Genomic DNA, 21,731 nt, shown 5'->3' on the forward strand with positions numbered 1-21,731 from the left:
GAGAAAACAATGCAGGATGAAGTTTTGATAAAAAAAATATGCCTTTAGCTCTTTATATGGAATTTTGTGGGGAAGAGAAAAATGTTTTCTGGGCTTGAGAGTGCATGCAACGTCAAGTTTGGAGCGACGTACATACATACATACCTGAGAGTTCAGTTACTGGGAGAAAGTCAGAAAGGATGAGCAGTGAACATAGTCGAGGAAGTGCATGGTGGCGTTACTGGAGCCCAGCCCGGCGACAGTTGCCGCCGTCAGCATGGCGCCTGGCTCAGAGAAGGGCTCACACGTACAACCCTCCCGGCCCTCTCTTCACGCCACGTACCCCCTCGCCCCGCAACGTCTCTCTCTCCCTCCCTCCTTCCACCGTGACCTGACTGACCCTCCTCCGTCTATATAAATGCAGCTCCGGTGCACCGATCTTACTTGGAACTCAGACAGGCAGACCGTCGTCACACACACAGTCGCGGCGAACAGCGGCTCCCGGAATTCCCTGGTGAGAAGGGCAGAGCGATCGAGCCATCACTCCGCCGGTAGCAGATGGGGAGGCAGCCGTGCTGCGACAAGGTGGGGCTGAAGAAGGGGCCGTGGACGGCGGAGGAGGACCAGAAGCTCGTCGGCTTCCTCCTCACCCACGGCCACTACTGCTGGCGCGTCGTCCCCAAGCTCGCAGGTGAGCCGACCCCAACGCGTGCATGCCATGCATGGAACCCGTCCATCAGTCCTCTGCTCCCGCTCCGGCTTGACGTTCTCACTTGGCATGGATATGTTGCACTGTGTGCGCAGGGCTGCTGAGGTGCGGGAAGAGCTGCAGGCTGAGGTGGACCAACTACCTGAGGCCCGACCTCAAGCGGGGGCTACTCTCCGACGAGGAGCAGCAGCTCGTCATCGACCTGCACGCGCAGCTCGGTAACAGGTGCGTGTCTAGTGTAGCTCGTGTTTTAATTTGGAGTCCCGGCCTCCTGCGGTGGCCGGCGGCGCTCATGGACCATGCCCATGGCGGTGCGCGCAGGTGGTCCAAGATCGCGGCGCAGCTGCCCGGAAGGACGGACAACGAGATCAAGAACCACTGGAACACCCACATCAAGAAGAAGCTCCGCAAGATGGGCATCGACCCCGTCACCCACCGCCCGCTGGGCCAAGAGGCCCCTCCTCCCCTGCAACATCCGCCGCCGCCGCCGACCGCCACCTCGTGGCAGCAGCTGGACGGCGCGGAGCGCTCACAGCAAGCGGAGGAGGAGGACGTGAAGGCGGTCCCGCTGATCCAGCCGCACGAGGTCACGGCGGTGCCGCCCACCGCGAGCAGCAACTGCTCTGTTTCCCCTGCCTCGGTCATCTCACCGTCCTGCTCCTCCTCGTCCGCGGCGTCCGGCCTGGAGGCGGCGGAGTGGCCGGAGCCCATGTACCTCCTCGGCATGGACGGCATCATGGACGTCGGCTCCGGCTGGGACGCCGGCTTCGTCGTCCCCGGTGGCCTGGGCGTCGACCCGTTCGACCACTACTACCCGGACCCCGCCGGCTTCGACCAAGGAGCCTGGCCGTGACGCCATCGATCCTACCAGCAATGCACATAGACCGATCATAGATCCGCTTCTTTCGCCAGTTCGATCTCCCGTTCTCCCCTCCCCTAGCTAGCAGCTTAGTTCCATGTCTGAATGTTACCGCCATGCCCACCTGAGCTTTTCTTGGAACTCGGAAGAAATGCATGATCAGGCCATGCCGATCCATGCTCGGGTGTTTGCTGAATGAATCTCGATAAAGGAAGAGGAAATCCCGACGACCGTGTTGTGATGCGAGCAGGGCTGGTCTGTATCGATCCGAACGTGGTATGCGCGCGTCTCTCTTGGCGAGATCGATGGATGCGCCGCGCAAACTGCCGGCGTGAGCGTCAGCGTGGGTGTGTCAGCTTCCGAGTTTGCATGCGGCGGTGCAGGAGACTTTTTGGGTCCGAGAAGGGGCTGATGGCGCCTATTGTCATGACGCGCGCGCGTGACGACGGCCGCGTCGCCGCTTCTTTGACCTTCTTGGCAAGCATGCATGCATGCCAAGCTCGTGGTTCATTTAGTGTTACGAGGTGGTTTGTTCACCCCGTTTGTTATGTATGCTCAACTATAAAAAGTTGACTAGTTTTACAACATCCTTGCTAGCCACCGGATGTGCATACAGACACGAACAGTAGTGAGACCACACGAGAAAAAAATGCTTTCTGAAGTGCTGCTGCGCAAGTCGAGCAAGGGAAATGATAGAGTATAAAACTACTACTTTATAGGCTAGGGTTTCAAAAACTTATCAGTTTTTATTTTTTCTCAGATAACTATCAAATGGGTAGTCGGCTGTTTCAAAAAACCCAAAATCTTCGTTGTTAAAAAATTAAAAATCAGTAATTTTTTGAAACCTTAGCCTGTAAAATAGTAGCTTTTTGCTATTTACTCGAAATGGTACGAAGGGCAAAGGTTCCCTTGAACACAGAATGTTCCAGTTGCTGTTCCTCTCGTGAAATGGGCTCGTGCTTGGCTGCCACAATATTCTTCGCAGGGGGGGAGTGACAAGTGTGTGATCCGTGGCAAGGTGAGGGATTGAGGGGTCTCAGGCCAGGTGCTTCTCCTGATGGCGACCATGATGCGCTTCAGTGGATAGCTGGTGCCACTGCTAGATGGGCAACCCCGCTTCCGGCCACCTGCAGCGTTGCCGTCCAGTACAGGCTCCAAATCACCGCGTATCGGAATTGTTGGTGATGATGATTTTTTTTTCCAGAGAGAACGATGATGTTTTTGGCAGCCCAGGCGATCTGATTTGGGCTTGTTTGTTAGTGGGGTTAACAGCTGTGTTTCTTCTTCTTGGAAGAATTCTTGTGGGCCAGAATTATTTTGCCAGCCCCGTCCACTAGCCCAGCCTTTACTTGTTGCAGCCCATTTGTTTAGATGTACTAGCTCTTGTTCATGGGAACAACTAGTTTTCTTGTCTCTTTTTGGTGAAAAAGATCAGATCTATTATAAAAGTTCTTCGAAAGTACAGAGCATCTCAAACATAATAAATTTTCTGATTTAATAAAAATAATTTCAAAAAAATTACCGAAAAAGGCTTTCGCCCTGCTTTATACATAAAGCAAACCGCCCAAGCCACAAACATACATACGGGTTCAGCCACAGCACGCCCAAGGCGCGGAGGTCCAACACACACACAAGCACGACACGAGGTACAAGGTTAATGCTGAGGGTACAGCTGAACAAGCCCAAAAAAAGAAAAAGAAAGTAGGCCGACACATCGGAGATAGCTGGACGCCTAATCTGGCTCTGGAGGAGGCGGCGGAAGCGGAAGCGCCACACAGAAGGCCATCGCTCGAAGGTCGGAGATGAGAGTGTTGACGACGTTCCGATCCTGGATGCGGCTAAGCGGCCGCCAAAGCTGCAAGAAACCACACATTTTAAAAATGGCGCCAGTCGCACGACGAAGAGGAGATCGTTGGATGACAAGCCTATTGCGCACGATCCAGAGCGTCCAGGCTAGCACCCCAACACAGAGCCACCTAATGTGGCGGTGACGGGGGGCAGAGGCCTGAATCTCCGCCAACAAGTCGGGGAAGTTGGTGTTGCACCAAGTTCCACCAACCACGGCGCAGAAGCATGACCAAAGGAACTGGGTGGTCACGCAAGAGAAGAAGATGTGGTTAGCATCTTCAGCTACGCCACAGAGGGGCACAGGACATCGCCAGGCCCGTTGCGCTTGCGCACCTCAACACCAGAGGGCAAGCGACCACTGATCCACTGCCAGAGAAAGATCCTGACCTTCAATGGGAGGCGGATATCCCAAATCAAACTAAACGGCTCCAGGGCCATAGATGGGGCAATCGCTTGATAGAGGGACTTGGTCGATAAGCGGCCTGAAGACTAGTCGCCATGAGAGGGAGTCATCAGCGTTGCCCACGTCGAGAGGCTGAAGGGCGATGGCCTGAAGGAGAGCATCCCAAGCGGCGACCTCAAGGGGTCCAAAAGGTCGACGGAACGCAAGGCGCCCTAAGTCAATAAGGGACACCTCCACGGAGACCCGAGGGTCGGCCGCGATGGTGAAAAGCTTGGGGAAGCGGGCGGCAAGAGGGAGATCGCCAACCAATCGGTCGAACCAAAACAAGGTCGAGGCACCCGATCCCACCGAGATGGACGTGCCGATGCGGAGCACTGGCATGAGTTGGACCACGGCTTGCCAGAATTGGGATCCTCCCGAGCGCTGGCAGAAGTCAAGGGGCTGGCCCCGAAGGTATTTGGAGCGAATGATGTCCAACCACAGGCCGCCCTCATCATTGGCGATCTGCCACAGCCACGTGTCAGGAGAGCAATATTCATGCGCCTAGAGGCCATGATCCCAAGACCTCCCTGGCGTTTGGGTTTGCAGATGTCTGGCCAGCTAACCATGTGGTATTCCTGCGTGTCCCCCTCGCCCGCCCAGAAGAATTTGGACTGGTATTTGGCAATCTCCTGATGCAGAGTCTCATGTAAGCTATAAAAGCTCATCAGGAACCACAGGAGGATGGAGAGGGAGGAGTTGATGAGAATCACCTGGGCGGCCTTGGATAGCCACGTGCCCCTCCAAGGCTCCACCCGGTGCTGCAGGCGGGTTACGCTCGGCCGCAGGTCCGCCATCGTGAGCCTGGAATCGCTAATGGGAATCCCCAAATAAGTGATGGAGAAGGAGCCTAGTCAGCAGTTAAGACGATCGGCCATCCCATGGCACTCCTCCTAGGAGTAGCCAAGGATCATCACCTCGCTCTTGTCAAAGTTGATCGTGAGGCCCGGCATCTGCTGGAAGCAGAGGAGGAGGAACTTAAGGTTGGCGATGTCAGCATCCGAACCTTCGATCATGATGATGGTGTCATCTGCGTACTGAAGGAGGGAGACCCCTCCCCCTCCCACCAGATGGGGCACCACCCCACGGGTATGGCCAGCAGCCTTGGCTTGATCGAGGACATCTGCCAGGGCATCAACCACCATGTTGAAGAGGAACAGGGAGAAGGGGTCGCCCTGGCGAACCCCACACAGGGTGGGGAAGTAGGGTCCAATCTCACCGTTAATGTTTATTGTTGTTCGACCGCACGAGACAAGCTGCATGACACGGGTGACCCACCGATCGTCCAAGCCCTTGCGGAGGAGGACTTCACGAAGGAATGATCACCTAACCGTGTCATAAGCTTTATGGAAGTCCAGCTTCAGAAATACCGCACGCTGGCGCTTTGCGTGGACTTCATGCAGGACTTCGTGGAACACCAACACCCCATCTAGGATGAACCGACCTTGGATGAAGGCGAATTGGTTGGGGTGGGTTATGGAGTTAGCGAGCAGGGTCACCCTATTGGCGTACCCTTTCGCAAGAATCCGAAATATCACGTTAATCACCATGATAGGACGGAACTAGCGAATATCCGAGGCACCCGGGACCTTAGGATTAGAGTGATAATCCCATAGTTGAGGCGACCTAGGTCCATGGATACCACATATAACTCATTAAAGAGTGTCGTAACCTTGGGTTTGATAGCATGCTAGAAGGTTTGGAAGAATTTCACCGGCAAGCAATCTGGTCCCGGAGCGGAGGAAGGGTTCATGCCCTTAATCGTGGCGTGAACCTCTTCCTTCCCGAAGGGGGCCATAAGGGCCTCATTGGCCGCAGCCGAGACCAGCTGACAGCCTACCCAGGTATCTACGGCCAGAGAGGCGCCACCCCTAGGGAAGGGAGAAAAGGGGCTTTATAGAAGCCGTCGACGTGAGCACGGATCTCAGCGGGTCAAAGGAGGATGGTGTCCCCATCCCATAGGCAGTAGATGGAGTTGCGCCGGTGCCTACCATTGGCAATAGCCTGGAAGTAAGCGTTGTTGGTGTCCCCATGAAGCACCCACTGTTGGGTGCCCCATTGGCGCCAATAAGCCTCCTTGTCTGTATATATGACCGAAAGCTGGTCTTCGAGATTGTAGCGCAATATCCATTCATTGGAGGAGATCCCGGAGGAGTCTGCCCGGGCGTCTAGAGCTTGAATGGATGTAAGTAGAGTGGATTTCCGCTCCCTAAGGTCCCGTCCAAGGTTGGCCCCCCAACCCTGTGGGAAACGTAGCATGCAATTTCAAAAAAATTCCTACACTCACGCAAGATCTATCTAGGAGATGCATAGCAACGAGAGGGGGAGAGTATGTCTACGTACCCTCATAGACCATAAGCGGAAGTGTTTGACAACGTGGTTGATGTAGTCGAACTTCTTCTCGTTCCGACCGATCAAGCACCGAACGTACGACACCTCCGAGTTCTGCACACGTTTAGCTCGATGACGTCCCTCGAACTCTTGATCCAGCAGAGTGCCGAGGAAGTAGATGAGGTCCGTTAGCACGACGGCGTGGTGACGGTGATGGTGAAGTGATCCGCGCAGGGCTTCGTCTAAGCACCGCGAGAATATGACCGAGGGTGTCATCTGTGGAGGAGGGCGTCGCACACGGCTAGGCAATTGTCTGTTGTGTGCTAGGCGCCCTCCTCATATATATAGGTAGGAGGGAGGGAGGAGAAACCATAGGAGGCGCCCAAGTAGGAGGAATCCTACTTGGAGTCCCTTCCAAGCCGCGTGACTCGCCTGCCATATATAAACGAGGTGGAAGAAAAGAGGGGGGGAGGGAAGGAAGTAGGAATCATAATCCACACTTTCCTTGCCCTCCCCTCTTTCCTTCTCCTCCTCATAGGGCTGGCCTCTATAGAGGCGCACCAGGGCTGGTGTGTTTCCTCTCTTGGCCCATAAGGCCCATATCTTTGCCGGGGGTGCCCGAAACTCCTTTCCGTTGACCCGATAAGTACCCGGTACCCTCCAGAACACTTCCGGTGTCCGAATACCATCTTCCTATATATCAATCTTTACCTCTAGACCATTTTGAGACTCATCGTCATGTTCGTGATCTCATCTGGGACTCCGAATAACATTCAGTCACCAAATCACATACTCATATAATACTAAATCATCATCGAACGTTCAGCGTGCGGACCCTACGGGTTCGAGAACTATGTAGACATGACCGAGACACCTCTCCGGTCAATAACCAATAGCAGAACCTGGATGCTCATATTGGTTCCTACATAGTCTACGAAGATCTTTATCAGTCGAATCGTAATGACAACATATGTTATTCCCTTTGTCATCGGTATGTTACTTGCCCGAGATTCGATCGTCGGTATCTTGATACCTAGTTCAATCTCATTACCGGCAAGTATCTTTACTTGTTGCGTAATAGATCATCCCGCAACTAACTCATTAGTCAGATTGTTTGCAAGGCTTATTATGATGTGCATTACTGAGAGGGCCCAGAGATACCTCTCCGATACTCGGAGTGACAAATCCTAATCTCGATCTATGCCAACCCAACAAACACCTTCGGAGATACTTGTAGAGCATCTTTATAATCACCCAGTTACGTTGTGACGTTTGATCGCACACAAGGTATTCCTCCGGTGTCCGGGAGTTGCATAATCTCATAGTCAAAGGTATATGTATATGACATGAAGAAAGCAATAGCAATAAAACTGAACAATCAATATGCTAAGCTAACGGATGGGTCTTGTCCATCACATAATTCTCCTAATGATGTGACCCCATTCATCAAATGACAACACATGTCTACGGTTAGGAAACTTAACCATCTTTGATCAACGAGCTAGTCTAGTAGAGGCTTACTAGGGACACTGTGTTTTGTCTATGTATCCACACACATGTATCAAGTTTCCGATTAATACATTTCTAGCATGAATAATAAACATTTATCATGATATAAGGAAATATAAAATAACAACTTTATTATTGCCTCTAGGGAATATTTCCTTCAGTCTCCCACTTGCACTAGAGTCAATAATCTAGTTCACATCGCCATGTGATTTAACACCAATAGTTCACATCTTTATGTGATTAACACCCGTAGTTCACATCGCCATGTGACCAACACTCAAAAGGTTTACTAGAGTCAATAATCTAGTTCACATCGTTATGTGATTAACACCCAAATGGTACTAAGGTGTGATCATGTTTTGCTTGTGAGAGAAGTTTTAGTCAACGCGTGTGCCACATTCAGATCCGTATGTATTTTGCAAATTTCTATGTTTACAATGCTCTGCATGGAACTAGTTTAGCTTATTGCTCCCATTTTCAATATGTGTCCAAATCGAGACTTAGATTCATCCAGATCGGTGTCAAAGGTTGCATCGACGTAACTCTTTACGACGAACTCTTTATCACCTCCATAACCGAGAAATATTTCCTTAGTCCTCTAAGGATAATTTTGACCGCTGTCAGTGATCTACTCCTGGATCACTATTGTACCCCCTTGCCAAACTCATGGCAATGTACACAATAGGTATGGTATACAACATGTCATACTTTATAGAACCTATGGCTGAGGCATAGGGAATGACTTTCATTCTCTTTCTATCTTATGCCGTGGTCGGGCTTTGAGTCTTACTCAACTTCACACCTTACAATACTGGCAAGAACTCTTTCTTTGACCGATCCATTTTGAACTTCTTCAAAATCTTGTCAAGGTATGTGCTTTGTGAAAGTCCCATTAAGCGTCTCGATCTATCCCTATAGATCTTGATGCCCAATATATAACTATAAGTAGCTTCACCGTGGTCTTTCATTAAAAAATTATTTATTCAAGTATCCTTTTATGCTATCCAGAAATTCTATATCATTTCCAATCAATAATATGTCATCCACATATGATATCAGAAATGCTACAGAGCTCCCACTCACTTTGTTGTAAATACAGGCTTCACCATAAGTCTGTATAAAACCATATCCTTTGATCACCTTATCAAAGCGTATATCCCAACTCCGAGATGCTTGCACCAGTCCATAGATGGATCGCTGGAGCTCGCATACTTTGTTAGCACTTTTAGGATCGACAAAACCTTCTGGTTGCATCATATACAACTCTTCTTTAAGAAATCCATTAAGAATGCAGTTTTTACATCCATTTGCCAGATTTCATAAAATGTGGCAATTGTTAACATGATTCGGTCAAACTTAAGCACCGCTATGAGTGAGAAAAATCTCATCATAGACAACACCTTGAACTTGTCGAAACACCTTTTGCGACAAGTTGAGCTTTGTAGACAGTAACACTACCATTAACGTCCGTCTTCCTCTTGAAGATCCATTTATTCTCAATGGCTTGCCGATCATCAGGCAAGTCCACTGAAGTCCACACTTTGTTCTCATACATGGATCCTATCTCAGATTTTATGTCTTTAAGCCATCTGTCAAAATCTGGGCTCATCATAGCTTCTTCATAGTTTGTAGGTTCATCATGGTATAGTAACATGAATTCCAGAACAGGATTACCGTACCACTCTGGTGTGGAACGTGCTATGTTCGGCCTATGAGGTCCAGTAGTAACTTGATCTAAAGTTTCATGATCATCATCATTAGCTTCCTCTCTAGTTGGTGTAGGCATCACGGGAACATATTTCTCTAATGAGCTACTTTCCAATTCGAGAGAAGGTACAATTACCTCATCAAGTTCTACTTTCCTCCCACTCACTTCTTTCGAGAGAAACACCTTCTCTAGAAAGGATCCATTCTAAGCAACAAAGATACTACCTTCAAATCCGTGGTAGAAGGTGTACCCAACAGTTTCTTTTGGGTATCCTATGAAGACGCACTTCTTCGATTAGGGTTTGAGATTATCAGGCTGAAGCTTTTTCACATAAGCATCGCAACCCCAAACTTTAAGAAATGACAGCTTAGGTTTTTTGCCAAACCATAGTTCATACAGTATCATCTCAACGGATTTAGACGGTGCCCTATTTAACATGAATGCAACGGTCTCTAATGCATAACCCCCAAAACGATAGTGGTAAATCGGTAAGAGACATCATAGATCGCACTATATCTAATAAAGTACGGTTACGACGTTCGGACACACCATTACGTTGTGGTGTTCCAAGTGACGTGAGTTGTGAAACTATTCCACGTTGTTTTAAATGAAGGCCAAACTTGTAACTCAAATATTCGCCTCTGTGATCATATCGTAGCAACTTTATTTTCTTGTTACGATGATTCTCTACTTCACTTTGAAATTATTTGAAGTTTTCAAATGTTTCAGACTTGTGTTTCATCAAGTAGAGATGCCCATATCTGCTCAAATCATCTGTGAAGGTGAGAAAATAACGATACCCGCCGCGAGCTTCAACACTCATCGGACCACATACATCGGTATGTATTATTTTCAATAAGTCATTGGCTCGCTCCATTGTTCCGGAGAACGGAGTTTTAGTCATCTTGCCCATGAGGCATGGTTCGCAAGTATCAAATGATTCATAATCAAGTGATTAAAAAATCCATCCGCACAGTGTTTCTTCATGCACTTTACACCAATATGACCTAAACGGCAATGCCACAAATATTTTGTACTATCATTATTAACTTTGCATCTTTTGGCATCAATATTATGAATATGTGTATCACTACGATCGAGATTCAATAAACGATTTACATTGGGTGTATTACCATAGAAGGTTTTATTCATGTAAACAGAACAACAATTATTCTTTGACTTAAATGAATAACCGTATTGCAGTAAACATGATCCAATCATATTCATGCTCAACACAAACACCAAATAACATTTATTTTAGGTTCAACACTAATCCCTAAGGTAAAGGGAGTGTGCGATGGTGATCTTATCAACCTAGGAATCACTTCCAACACACATCGTCACCTCGCCCTTAACTAATATTTGTTCATTTTGTAACTCTTGTTTTGAGTTACAAATCTTAGCAACTGAACTGGTATGAAATACCCAGGGGCTACTATGAACACTAGTAAAGTACACATCAATAACATGTATATCAAATATACCTTTGTTCACTTTGCCATCCTTCTTATCCGCCAAGTTTTTTTGGGGTAGTTCTGCTTCCAGTGACCATTTCCTTTGTAGTAGAAGCACTCAGTTTCAGGTTTGGGGTCTAGCTATGGGCTTCTTCACGGGAGTGGCAACTTGCTAGTCATTCTTCTCGAAGTTCCCTTTCTATCCCTTGCCCTTTTTCTTGAAACTAGTGGTCTTGTTAACCATCAACACTTGATGCTATTTCTTGATTTCCACCTTCGCCGATTTCAGCATCGCGAAGAGCTTGGGAATCATTTTCATCATCCCTTGCATATTATAGTTCATCACAGAGTTCTAGTAACTTGGTGATAGTGACTAGAGAACTCTGTCAATCACTATATTATTTGGAAGATTAACTCACACTTGATTCAAGCGACTGTAGTACCGAGACATTCTGAGTACATGCTCACTACCTGAGCTATTTTCGTCCATCTTGTAGGCAAAGTACTTGTCAGAGGTCTCATACCTCTTAACACGGGCATGAGTCTGAAATATCATTTTCAGCTCTTGGAACATCTCATATGCTCCATGGCGTTCAAAACATTTTTGAAGTCCCGGCTCTAAGCCGTAAAGCATGGTGCACTAAACTACCAAGTAGTCATCGTACCGAGCTTGTCAAACATTCATAACGTCTGCATATGCTCTTGCTATAGTTCTGTCACCTAGCGGTGCATTAAGGACATAATTCTTCTATGTAACAATGAGGATAATCCTTAGATCACAAACCCAGTCCGCATCATTGCTACTATCTTCTTTCAACTTAGTTTTCTCTAGGAACATATCAAAAATAAAATAGGGGAGCTAAATGCGAGCTATTGATCTACAACATAGATATGCTAATACTATCAGGACTAAGTTCATGATAAATTAAGTTCAATTAATCAAATTACTTAAGAACTCCCACTTAGATAGACATCTCTCAAGTCATCTAAATGATAAGTGATCCAAATCAACTAAACCATGTCCGATCATCACGTTCCGACCGATCAAGCACCGAACGTACGACACCTCCGAGTTCTGCACACGTTCAGCTCGATGACGTCCCTCGAACTCTCTATGCAGTAGAGTGCCGAGGAAGTAGATGAGTTCCGTCAGCATGACGGCGTGGTGACGGTGATGGTGAAGTGATCCGCGCAGGGCTTCGCCTAAGCACTATGAGAATACGACCGAGGGTGTAATCTGTGGAGGGCGGCACCGCACACGGGTAGGCAATTGTTTGTTGTGTGCTAGGTGTCCCCCCCCCCTCATATATATAGGTGGGAGGGAGGTAGGAGCAGCCATAGGAGGCGCCCAAGTAGGAGGAATCCTACTTGGAGTCCCACCCAAGCCGCATGCCCCGCCTGCCATATATAAACGAGGTGGAAGGAAAGAGGGGGGAGAGGGAAGGAAGTAGGAATCCTAATCCACACTTTCCTTGCCCTCCCCTCTTTACTTCTCCTTCTCATAGGGCTGGCCTCTATAGGGGCGCACCAGGGCTGGTGTGTTCCCTCACTTGGCCCATAAGGCCCATATCTTTGTCGGGGGTGCCTGAAACTCCTTTTTGGTGACCCGATAAGTACCCGGTACACTACAAAAAAAAGACACTTCCGTGATGATACGTGTTTGTCATAGTAGGTCACATTTTCTATCATGCATGCACATCCATGACGATTTTATGACAGAATCAAGATAGTCATACCTGTGCTATCGTAGAAGTGTTCCATGGCATTACCAAAATTATCATCACGGAAGTGTCCACTTCCATGACGATAAATCGCGCGTCATAGAAGTGTTTTCGTCAAGGGTGACCGACACGTGACATCCATCGTAACAGGTCGCTGTTAAGCTACCGGGTCCGGTTTTGGATCCGATAACCCGTTAACAGCCCCGACCAATGAGGATTTTCCACGTGTAAAATTGTCATTGGACGGAGGAAACACGTGTTGGCTCACCATTGGGACAGATGCCATCCATTCATTGGATAGGAGGTGCCTATGGTACGTCGACATGTGGCATGTCCCAACAAAGGCCCATATAGGTTAAAAAGGCCAGCCCAGTCAAAGGCCCGTAGTACTTACCCAGGTACTAGTGGGCCAGCCCAATAACAACCTATTTAATAAGGGCCATTTATGGCCGAAGCCAGATCTGTCCCATTAGTTGTTCGCCAAATATTTGGGCCCAATGACTTTCGGCCTGTTAGAGGCCTGATGTAGACATGGGCCCATTTCAGCTCGGTGTATCTTTCAGCCTGGGAATGGCCCGTGCTGCCCATGGGCCATATATGGTCCGATGCTACATCCGCCCACTAACGGCCCGTGATGATGGTGGCAACAGTTCAGCCCGACGTGACTTTGGGCTTGTTAAAGGCCTGTCATATAATTCGACCCGTTGATGCTTGTACTAAGCTTTCGGCCTCTTAAAGGCCCATGATATCAGTGGGCCAACTCAGGCCCGAAATATGTTTCAGCCTGGTAACGGCCCATCATATAACTGGGCCAAAAAAGGCCCGGTCTACCTTTCAGCCTGCTGAAGGCCTGTCGACGAATAGTGAAAATTGAGGCCCAACATGAATTTCGGTGTGCTAAAGGCCCATGGTTTCTTCTGGGCTGTAACAGGCCACCAGAATATTCAGCCTGTTAATGGCCCCATGCTACATGGGCCAAACTAAGCGTCGGGTCCACAAAAGGCCCAACTAAAATTTGGGCTGAATATAGGCCAGAGTAAGTTGTGGGCCTCGCGCAAAGTGTGAAGGCCCCAATGGCCATTCGGGCGCAAGAAAGATGCAGGCCAGCCCAATTGTGGCCCGCTAAAAACTAGGATCGTTAGAGGCAAATGTTTCGGCTTGGTCGACTACATCAGATTTTTTTAGATAGCGAATGATGGCAGTAACTAGTAGGAATTAAGAACAAACCTACTCTATACAATAAAGAAATTATGCCATAGTAACTTAGAATAAACCTACACTATACAATAAAGGATTTATGGTATATTACATCCACTGGGCATCGAAGTTCGCCACCAGTGATCATAAAGCGCAACGAAGAAGCATATTACAAAAACTGGGCACCATTGCAACGTAACAAAATAATACTGAACCAAGGCCACTTCCAAGATAGTTCAAGAAAGGTTACCCTTGCGCGGAATTGCTGCGCAAGCTGCTGAGCAAGGCTGTGAGACCGGCCTAGCATGTCGGTCATAGCTTCTAGGTGTAGCTATTTAGCAATGAAGTTCTCATTGGTGTTCTCCGCAATCTTTCTTAGAGATAGGACTTCAAGTCAAAGTTGAGTTGCAGAATGCCTTTCTGCTAGAACTTGGGACTGAAGAAGTCGAACTGATTTAGACAGTGAATTCTGTGAGCTTGCCTGACTGCTAGTCTCAAGTAACTTGAACACTGCATCAAGACATGACTTTGGGGTTGTCTCGCTATCTTCAAGATGTTTTACCTTCTTTGCTGCAATATATGTTGGGTTTGTGTCACAGCCTTCAGCAGACTTGTGCATGCCATCAGGGATATCACCCTGAAACAAGCAGAGAGATGACATGTTTTGCACGTGTATAAAAAAGATGATAACTGTGCTGTCAATTCCATCCAATTTCAAATTAGAAAATAAAGAGTAAGTTCAAAATATCAATAGCATAATTTGGCATTGTTCATAACGCGGGGAGCTTCACCACACTACTGGATTACCATGTCAACATAACAAGCATAGATGAAAGGCAAAGGCAATCATTGTATCTATTTTGGTTAATGTGCATGTCATGTTGTTCATATCATCAGCCACATCAGTAAGATAAAATAGGAGATGACAAGGTGCAAACATGGGCTGCTTCACCACACATTGGATTATAGATCCACAAAAACAAGCATGCATATAGGGAGTATTGAGTAATGTGCATGGTATGAATAAGGAATTTGGTTTTACAAGTAAAACTTGGAACTTACGGTTGTTGCAAACATGTATTTTGATAGAAACAGCAAACTAAACAGCAGTAAACGATAGGGAGTATGATAAAATTAAACAGCAGTTGAGGATAAAGGCTTTAGAAGGACTGACTTACATTAACAGTTAACACCGGCTTAATAATACCCTTCTCCATGTCAAGGGAAGGATAACTCAAGAATTTCAGCACATAATCTTCTTCATAAGCATTGCCTATACTCTACATTTTGTAGAGAGTAATTATAGATATGATAATACTGGAAGGGATAGAGGATAATGAAGATAAGATGCGGATTGATGCTACATAATCAACTACCATCCAGGCGACCAGCCGTCAGGAGGGGTTCGGCGCCCTCAAGATCTTGTCGCAGCCGGGCCATCTCAGAAAGGGCCCGCTCTAGGACGTCAGGAGAAGCGGAGGAACCTGGGGTCAACAACATGACAGAAGAAGGAGGAAGAAGCGTCGTCGTCACCATGGCCTGGGAGGCAGGAAGCTCCTAAGCCTCTCGGACCTCAGCACCGGAGTCGGGCGCTGGTGCCTCCCGAGTCAGCGGCGCTTCGGGGGCTGACTCCTCCTGAGGATGCTCCACCCAGCATCGCGAGGATGATCGGGCTGGAGAAGCACGAGCACCGTCCCCACCTTTGCTCATGGAGAGGGGCGCGGTCGCAGGAGGCGACCCGGACTCAAGCAGCACCACCTCGCTCTCCCTTCTCCTCTTCGCTGCAGGCGCCAGCCTGGTTGCGCAACAAGGAAAAAGAGCTGGAAACAAGCATCTACAGCAAGAACAAGGCGAGACGGGGACGCTTACTGGTCCACAGTAGCACAGTCCACTATCCACTTGGTGAGCCTGAAGCCGGAGAGCTTCGCAACCCGAGGCATGAGCGCGCCAGCTCCGGAAGCAAAAGCAGGAGCGGCGGTTGGGCCGGAAGCGGCTCTAGGCGGCGTTAGAGTAGAAGCAGCGTCCCTTGAGATCAATGCCGATCGGTCCCTCGTCAGGATGACGGGCGGCTCTCCCCTCTCCAGGCGGGTGTCGGCCTCGTCGTCGTCGGGAAGGGTGCGGAGCATGTCAGCTTTGCTCAAGGGGGAGGTTTCCCCCGTCCCTTCAGGGGTTTCCTCCTCCTCTTCCTCCTCCTCCTCTTCCTCCCCGCGAGACTCACCAGAAGACAGCTCCACCAGCGTCAGCGTCGCGAGGGCCCCTTGAAGGAAATATGCCCTAGAGGCAATAATAAAGTTATTATTTATTTCCTTATATCATGATAAATGTTTATTATTCATGCTAGAATTGTATTAACCGGAAACATAATACATGTGTGAATACATAGACAAACAGAGTGTTACTAGTAAGCCTCTACTTGACTAGCTCATTAATCAAAGATGGTTATGTTTCCTAACAATGGACAAAGAGTTGTCATTTGATTAATGGGATCACATCATTAGTTGAATGATCTGATTGACATGACCCATTCCATTAGCTTAGCACCCGATCGTTTAGTATGTTGCTATTGCTTTCTTCATGACTTATACATGTTCCTATGACTATGAGATTATGCAACTCCCGTTTGCCGGAGGAACACTTTGTGTGCTACCAAACGTCACAAGTAAATGGGTGATTATAAAGGTACTCTACAGGTGTCTCCAAAGGTACATGTTGGGTTGGCGTATTTCGAGATTAGGATTTGTCACTCCGATTGTCGGAGAGGTATCTCTGGGCCCTCTCGGTAATGCACATCACATAAGCCTTGCAAGCATTGCAACTAATGAGTTAGTTGCGAGATGATGTATTACGGAACGAGTAAAGATACTTGCCGGTAACGATATTGAACTAGGTATTGAGATACCGACGATCGAATCTCGGGAAAGTAACATACCGATGACAAAGGGAACAATGTATGTTGTTATGCGGTCTGACCGATAAAGATCTTCGTAGAATATGTAGGAGCCAATATGAGCATCCAGGTTCCGCTATTGGCTATTGACCGGAGACGTGTCTCGGTCATGTCTACATTATTCTCGAACCCGTAGGGTCCGCACGCTTAAGGTTTCGATGATAGTTATATTATGAGTTTATGAGTTTTGATGTACCGAAGTTAGTTCGGAGTCCCGGATGTGATCACGGACATGACTAGGAGTCTCGAAATGGTCGAGACATAAAGATTGATATATTGGACGGCTATATTCGGACACCGAAAGTGTTCTGGGGAAGTTTCGGATAAAACCGGAGCATCGGGGGGTTACCGGAACCCCCCGGGGGGTTAATGGGCCTCATGGGCCTAAAGTGGAGAAGAGGAGGGGCTTCCTGGGCAGGCCGCGCGCCCCCTCTTCCCCTAGTCCGAATTGGACAAGGAGGGAGGGGCGGCGCCCCCCTCTCCTCTCTCCCTTCCTTCCCCCTCTCCTAATTGGACAAGGAAAGGGAGGGGAGTCCTACTCCCGGTAGGAGTAGGACTCCTCCTGCGCGCCTCCTACTAGGGCCGGCCGCACCCCCCCTTGGATCCTTTATATACGGAGGCAAGAGGCACCGCATAGACACAAGTTGATCCACGTGATCATATTCTTAGCCGTGTGCGGTGCCCCCCTCCACCATAGTCCTCGATAATATTGTAGCGGTGCTTAGGCGAAGCCCTGCGACTGTAGTACATCAAGATCGTCACCACGCCGTCGTGCTGACGGAACTCTTCCCCGGCACTTTGCTGGATCGGAGTCCGGGGATCGTCATCGAGCTGAACGTGTGCTAGAACTCGGAGTTGCTGTAGTTTCGGTGCTTGATCGGTCGGGCCGTGGAGACGTATGACTACATCAACCAAACGCTTCCGTTGTCGATCTACAAGGGTACGTAGATCACACTCTCCCCCTCTTGTTGCTATGCATCATCATGATCTTGCTTGTGCGTAGGAATTTTTTTGAAATTACTACGTTCCCAATAGTGGTATCAGAGCCTAGGTTTTATATGTTGATGTTATATGCACGACTAGAACACAAGTGAGTTGTGGGCGATATAAATCATACTGCTTACCAGCATGTCATACTTTGGTTCGGCGGTATTGTTGGACGAAGCGGCCCGGACCGACATTACGCGTACGCTTACGCGAGACCGGTTCTCCCGACGTGCTTTGCACATAGGTGGCTTGCGGGTGACAGTTTCTCCAACTTTAGTTGAACCGAGTGTGGCTACGCTCGGTCCTTGCGAAGGTTAAAACAACACCAACTTGACAAACTATCGTTGTGGTCTTGATGCGTAGGTAAGATTGGTTCTTGCTTAAGCCCGTAGCAGCCACGTAAAACTTGCAATAACAAAGTAGAGGACGTCTAACTTGTTTTTGCAGGGCATGTTGTGATGTGATATGGTCAAGACATGATGCTAAATTTTATTGTATGAGATGATCATGTTTTGTAACTGAGTTATCAGCAACTGGCAGGAGCCATATGGTTGTCGCTTTATTGTATGCAATGCAATCGCGCTGTAATGCTTTACTTTATCACTAAGCGGTAGAGATAGTCGTGGAAGCATAAGATTGGCGAGACGATAACAATGATACGATGGAGATCAAGGTGTCACGCCGGTGATGATGGTGATCACGACGGTGCTTCGAAGATGGAGATCACAAGCACAAGATGATGATGGCCATATCATATCACTTATATTGATTGCATGTGATGTTTATCTTTTATGCATCTTATCTTGCTTTGATTGACGGTAGCATTATAAGATGATCTCCCACTAATTATCAAGAAGTGTTCTCCCTGAGTATGCATCGTTGCGAAAGTTCTTCGTGCTGAGACACCACGTGATGATCGGGTGTGATAGGCTCTACGTTCAAATACAACGGGTGCAAAACAGTTGCACACGCGGAATACTCAAGTTATACTTGACGAGCCAATCATATACAGATATGGCCTCGGAACATGGAGACCGAAAGGTCGAGCGTGAATCATATAGTAGATATGATCAACATAGTGATGTTCACCAATGAAACTACTCCATCTCACGTGATGATCGGACATGGTTTAGTTGATTTGGATCACGTAATCACTTAGAGGATTAGAGGGATGTCTATCTAAGTGGGAGTTCTTTAAGTAAATTAATTGAACCTAAATTTATCATGAACTTAGTACCTGATAGTATCTTGCTTGTTTATGCTTGATTGTAGATAGATGGCTCGTGTTGTTGTTCCGTTGAATTTTAATGCGTTCCTTGAGAAAGCAAAGTTGAAAGATGATGGTAGCAATTACACGGACTGGGTCCGTAACTTGAGGATTATCCTCATTGCTGCACAGAAGAATTACGTCCTGGAAGCACCGCTGGGTGCCAGGCCTGCTGCTGGAGCAACACCAGATGTTATGAACGTCTGGCAGAGCAAAGCTGATGACTACTCGATAGTTCAGTGTGCCATGCTTTACGGCTTAGAATCGGGACTTCAACGACGTTTTGAACGTCATGGAGCATATGAGATGTTCCAGGAGTTGAAGTTAATATTTCAAGCAAATGCCCGGATTGAGAGATATGAAGTCTCCAATAAGTTCTATAGCTGCAAGATGGAGGAGAACAGTTCTGTCAGTGAGCATATACTCAAAATGTCTGGGTATAATAATCACTTGATTCAATTGGGAGTTAATCTTCCAGATGATTGCGTCATTGACAGAATTCTCCAATCACTGCCACCAAGCTACAAGAGCTTCGTGATGAACTATAATATGCAAGGGATGAATAAGACTATTCCCGAGCTCTTCGCAATGCTGAAAGCTGCGGAGGTAGAAATCAAGAAGGAGCATCAAGTGTTGATGGTCAACAAGACCACTAGTTTCAAGAAAAAGGGCAAAGGGAAGAAGAAGGGGAACTTCAAAAAGAACAGCAAGCAAGTTGCTACTCAAGAGAAGAAACCCAAACCTGGACCTAAGCCTGAAACTGAGTGCTTCTACTGCAAGCAGACTGGTCACTGGAAGCGGAACTGCCCCAAGTATTTGGCGGATAAGAAGGATGGCAAGGTGAACAAAGGTATATGTGATATACATGTTATTGATGTGTACCTTACTAATGCTCGCAGTAGCACCTGGGTATTTGATACTGGTTCTGTTGCTAATATTTGCAACTCGAAACAGGGACTACGGATTAAGCGAAGATTGGCTAAGGACGAGGTGACGATGCGCGTGGGAAACGGTTCCAAAGTCGATGTGATCGCAGTCGGCACGCTACCTCTACATCTACCTTCGGGATTAATATTAGACCTAAATAATTGTTATTTGGTGCCAGCGTTAAGCATGAACATTATATCTGGATCTTGTTTGATGCGAGACGGTTATTCATTTAAATCTGAGAATAATGGTTGTTCTATTTATATGAGTAATATCTTTTATGGTCATGCACCCTTAAAGAGTGGTCTATTTTTATTGAACCTCGATAGTAGTGACACACATATTCATAGTGTTGAAGCCAAAAGATGCAGAGTTGATAATGATAGTGCAACTTATTTGTGGCACTGCCGTTTGGGTCATATCGGTATAAAGCGCATGAAGAAACTCCATACTGATGGGCTTTTGGAACCACTTGATTATGAATCACTTGGTACTTGCGAACCGTGCCTTATGGGTAAGATGACAAAAACACCGTTCTCCGGTACTATGGAGAGAGCAACAGATTTGTTGGAAATCATACATACAGATGTATGTGGTCCGATGAACGTTGAGGCTCGTGGCGGATATCGTTATTTTCTCACCTTCACAGATGACTTAAGCAGATATGGGTATATCTACTTAATGAAACACAAGTCTGAAACATTTGAAAAGTTCAAAGAATTTCAGAGTGAAGTTGAAAATCATCGTAACAAGAAAATAAAATTCCTACGATCTGATCGTGGAGGAGAATATTTGAGTTACGAGTTTGGTGTACATTTGAAAAATTGTGGAATAGTTTCGCAACTCACGCCACCCGGAACACCACAGCGTAATGGTGTGTCCGAACGTCGTAATCGTACTTTACTAGATATGGTGCGATCTATGATGTCTCTTACTGATTTACCGCTATCGTTTTGGGGATACGCTCTAGAGACGGCCGCATTCACGTTAAATAGGGCACCATCAAAATCCGTTGAGACGACGCCTTATGAACTGTGGTTTGGCAAGAAACCAAAGTTGTCATTTCTGAAAGTTTGGGGCTGCGATGCTTATGTGAAAAAGCTTCAACCTGATAAGCTCGAACCCAAATCGGAGAAATGTGTCTTCATAGGATATCCAAAGGAAACTATTGGATACACCTTCTATCACAGATCCGAAGGCAAGACTTTTGTTGCTAAATTCGGAAACTTTCTGGAGAAGGAGTTTCTCTCGAAAGAAGTGAGTGGGAGGAAAGTAGAACTTGACGAGGTAACTGTACCTACTCCCTTATTGGAAAGTAGTACATCACAAAAACCTGTTTCTGTGACACCTACACCAGTTAGTGAGGAAGCTAATGATGATGATCATGAAACTTCAGAACAAGATACTACTGAACCTCGTAGATCAACCAGAGTGAGATCCGCGCCAGAGTGGTACGGTAATCCTGTTCTGGAAGTCATGCTACTAGATCATGATGAACCTACGAACTATGAAGAAGCGATGGTGAGCCCAGATTCCGCAAAATGGCTTGAAGCCATGAAATCTGAGATGGGATCCATGTATGAGAACAAAGTATGGACTTTGGTTGACTTGCCCGATGATCGGCAAGCAATTGAGAATAAATGGATCTTCAAGAAGAAGACTGACGCTGACGGTAATATTACTGTCTACAAAGCTCGACTTGTCGCAAAAGGTTTTCGGCAAGTTCAAGGGATTGACTACGATGAGACCTTCTCACCCGTAGCGATGCTTAAGTCTGTCCGAATCATGTTAGCAATTGCCGCATTTTATGATTATGAAATTTGGCAGATGGATGTCAAAACTGCAT

General features: G+C 47.3%; 1 protein-coding gene across 1 annotated transcript; it reads left to right on the forward strand.

The window, feature by feature from the left end:
• The first annotated feature begins 413 nt into the window (after nt 1–413).
• LOC123150367 (transcription factor MYB20) lies at nt 414–1,796 on the forward strand. The gene is made up of 3 exons (XM_044570230.1): nt 414–670; nt 784–913; nt 1,010–1,796. The coding sequence occupies exons 1-3, from the start codon at nt 538–540 to the stop codon at nt 1,539–1,541; spliced, it is 795 nt and encodes a 264-aa protein (XP_044426165.1). The 5' UTR covers nt 414–537; the 3' UTR covers nt 1,542–1,796.
• Nucleotides 1,797–21,731: the final 19,935 nt, after the last annotated feature.

The sequence above is a fragment of the Triticum aestivum genome, chromosome 7A, assembly GCF_018294505.1.
Source record: "Triticum aestivum cultivar Chinese Spring chromosome 7A, IWGSC CS RefSeq v2.1, whole genome shotgun sequence".
Lineage (NCBI taxonomy): Eukaryota > Viridiplantae > Streptophyta > Magnoliopsida > Poales > Poaceae > Triticum > Triticum aestivum.

Excerpts from the sequence above, each read along its gene's own strand:
- LOC123150367 (XM_044570230.1), top strand. The coding sequence starts at position 538 with ATGGGGAGGCAGCCGTGCTGCGACAAGGTGGGGCTGAAGAAGGGGCCG. Across the intron at positions 671-783 it reads CGTCGTCCCCAAGCTCGCAG|GGCTGCTGAGGTGCGGGAAG; the intron begins GTGAGCCGACCC and ends CTGTGTGCGCAG. Across the intron at positions 914-1,009 it reads CACGCGCAGCTCGGTAACAG|GTGGTCCAAGATCGCGGCGC; the intron begins GTGCGTGTCTAG and ends CGGTGCGCGCAG.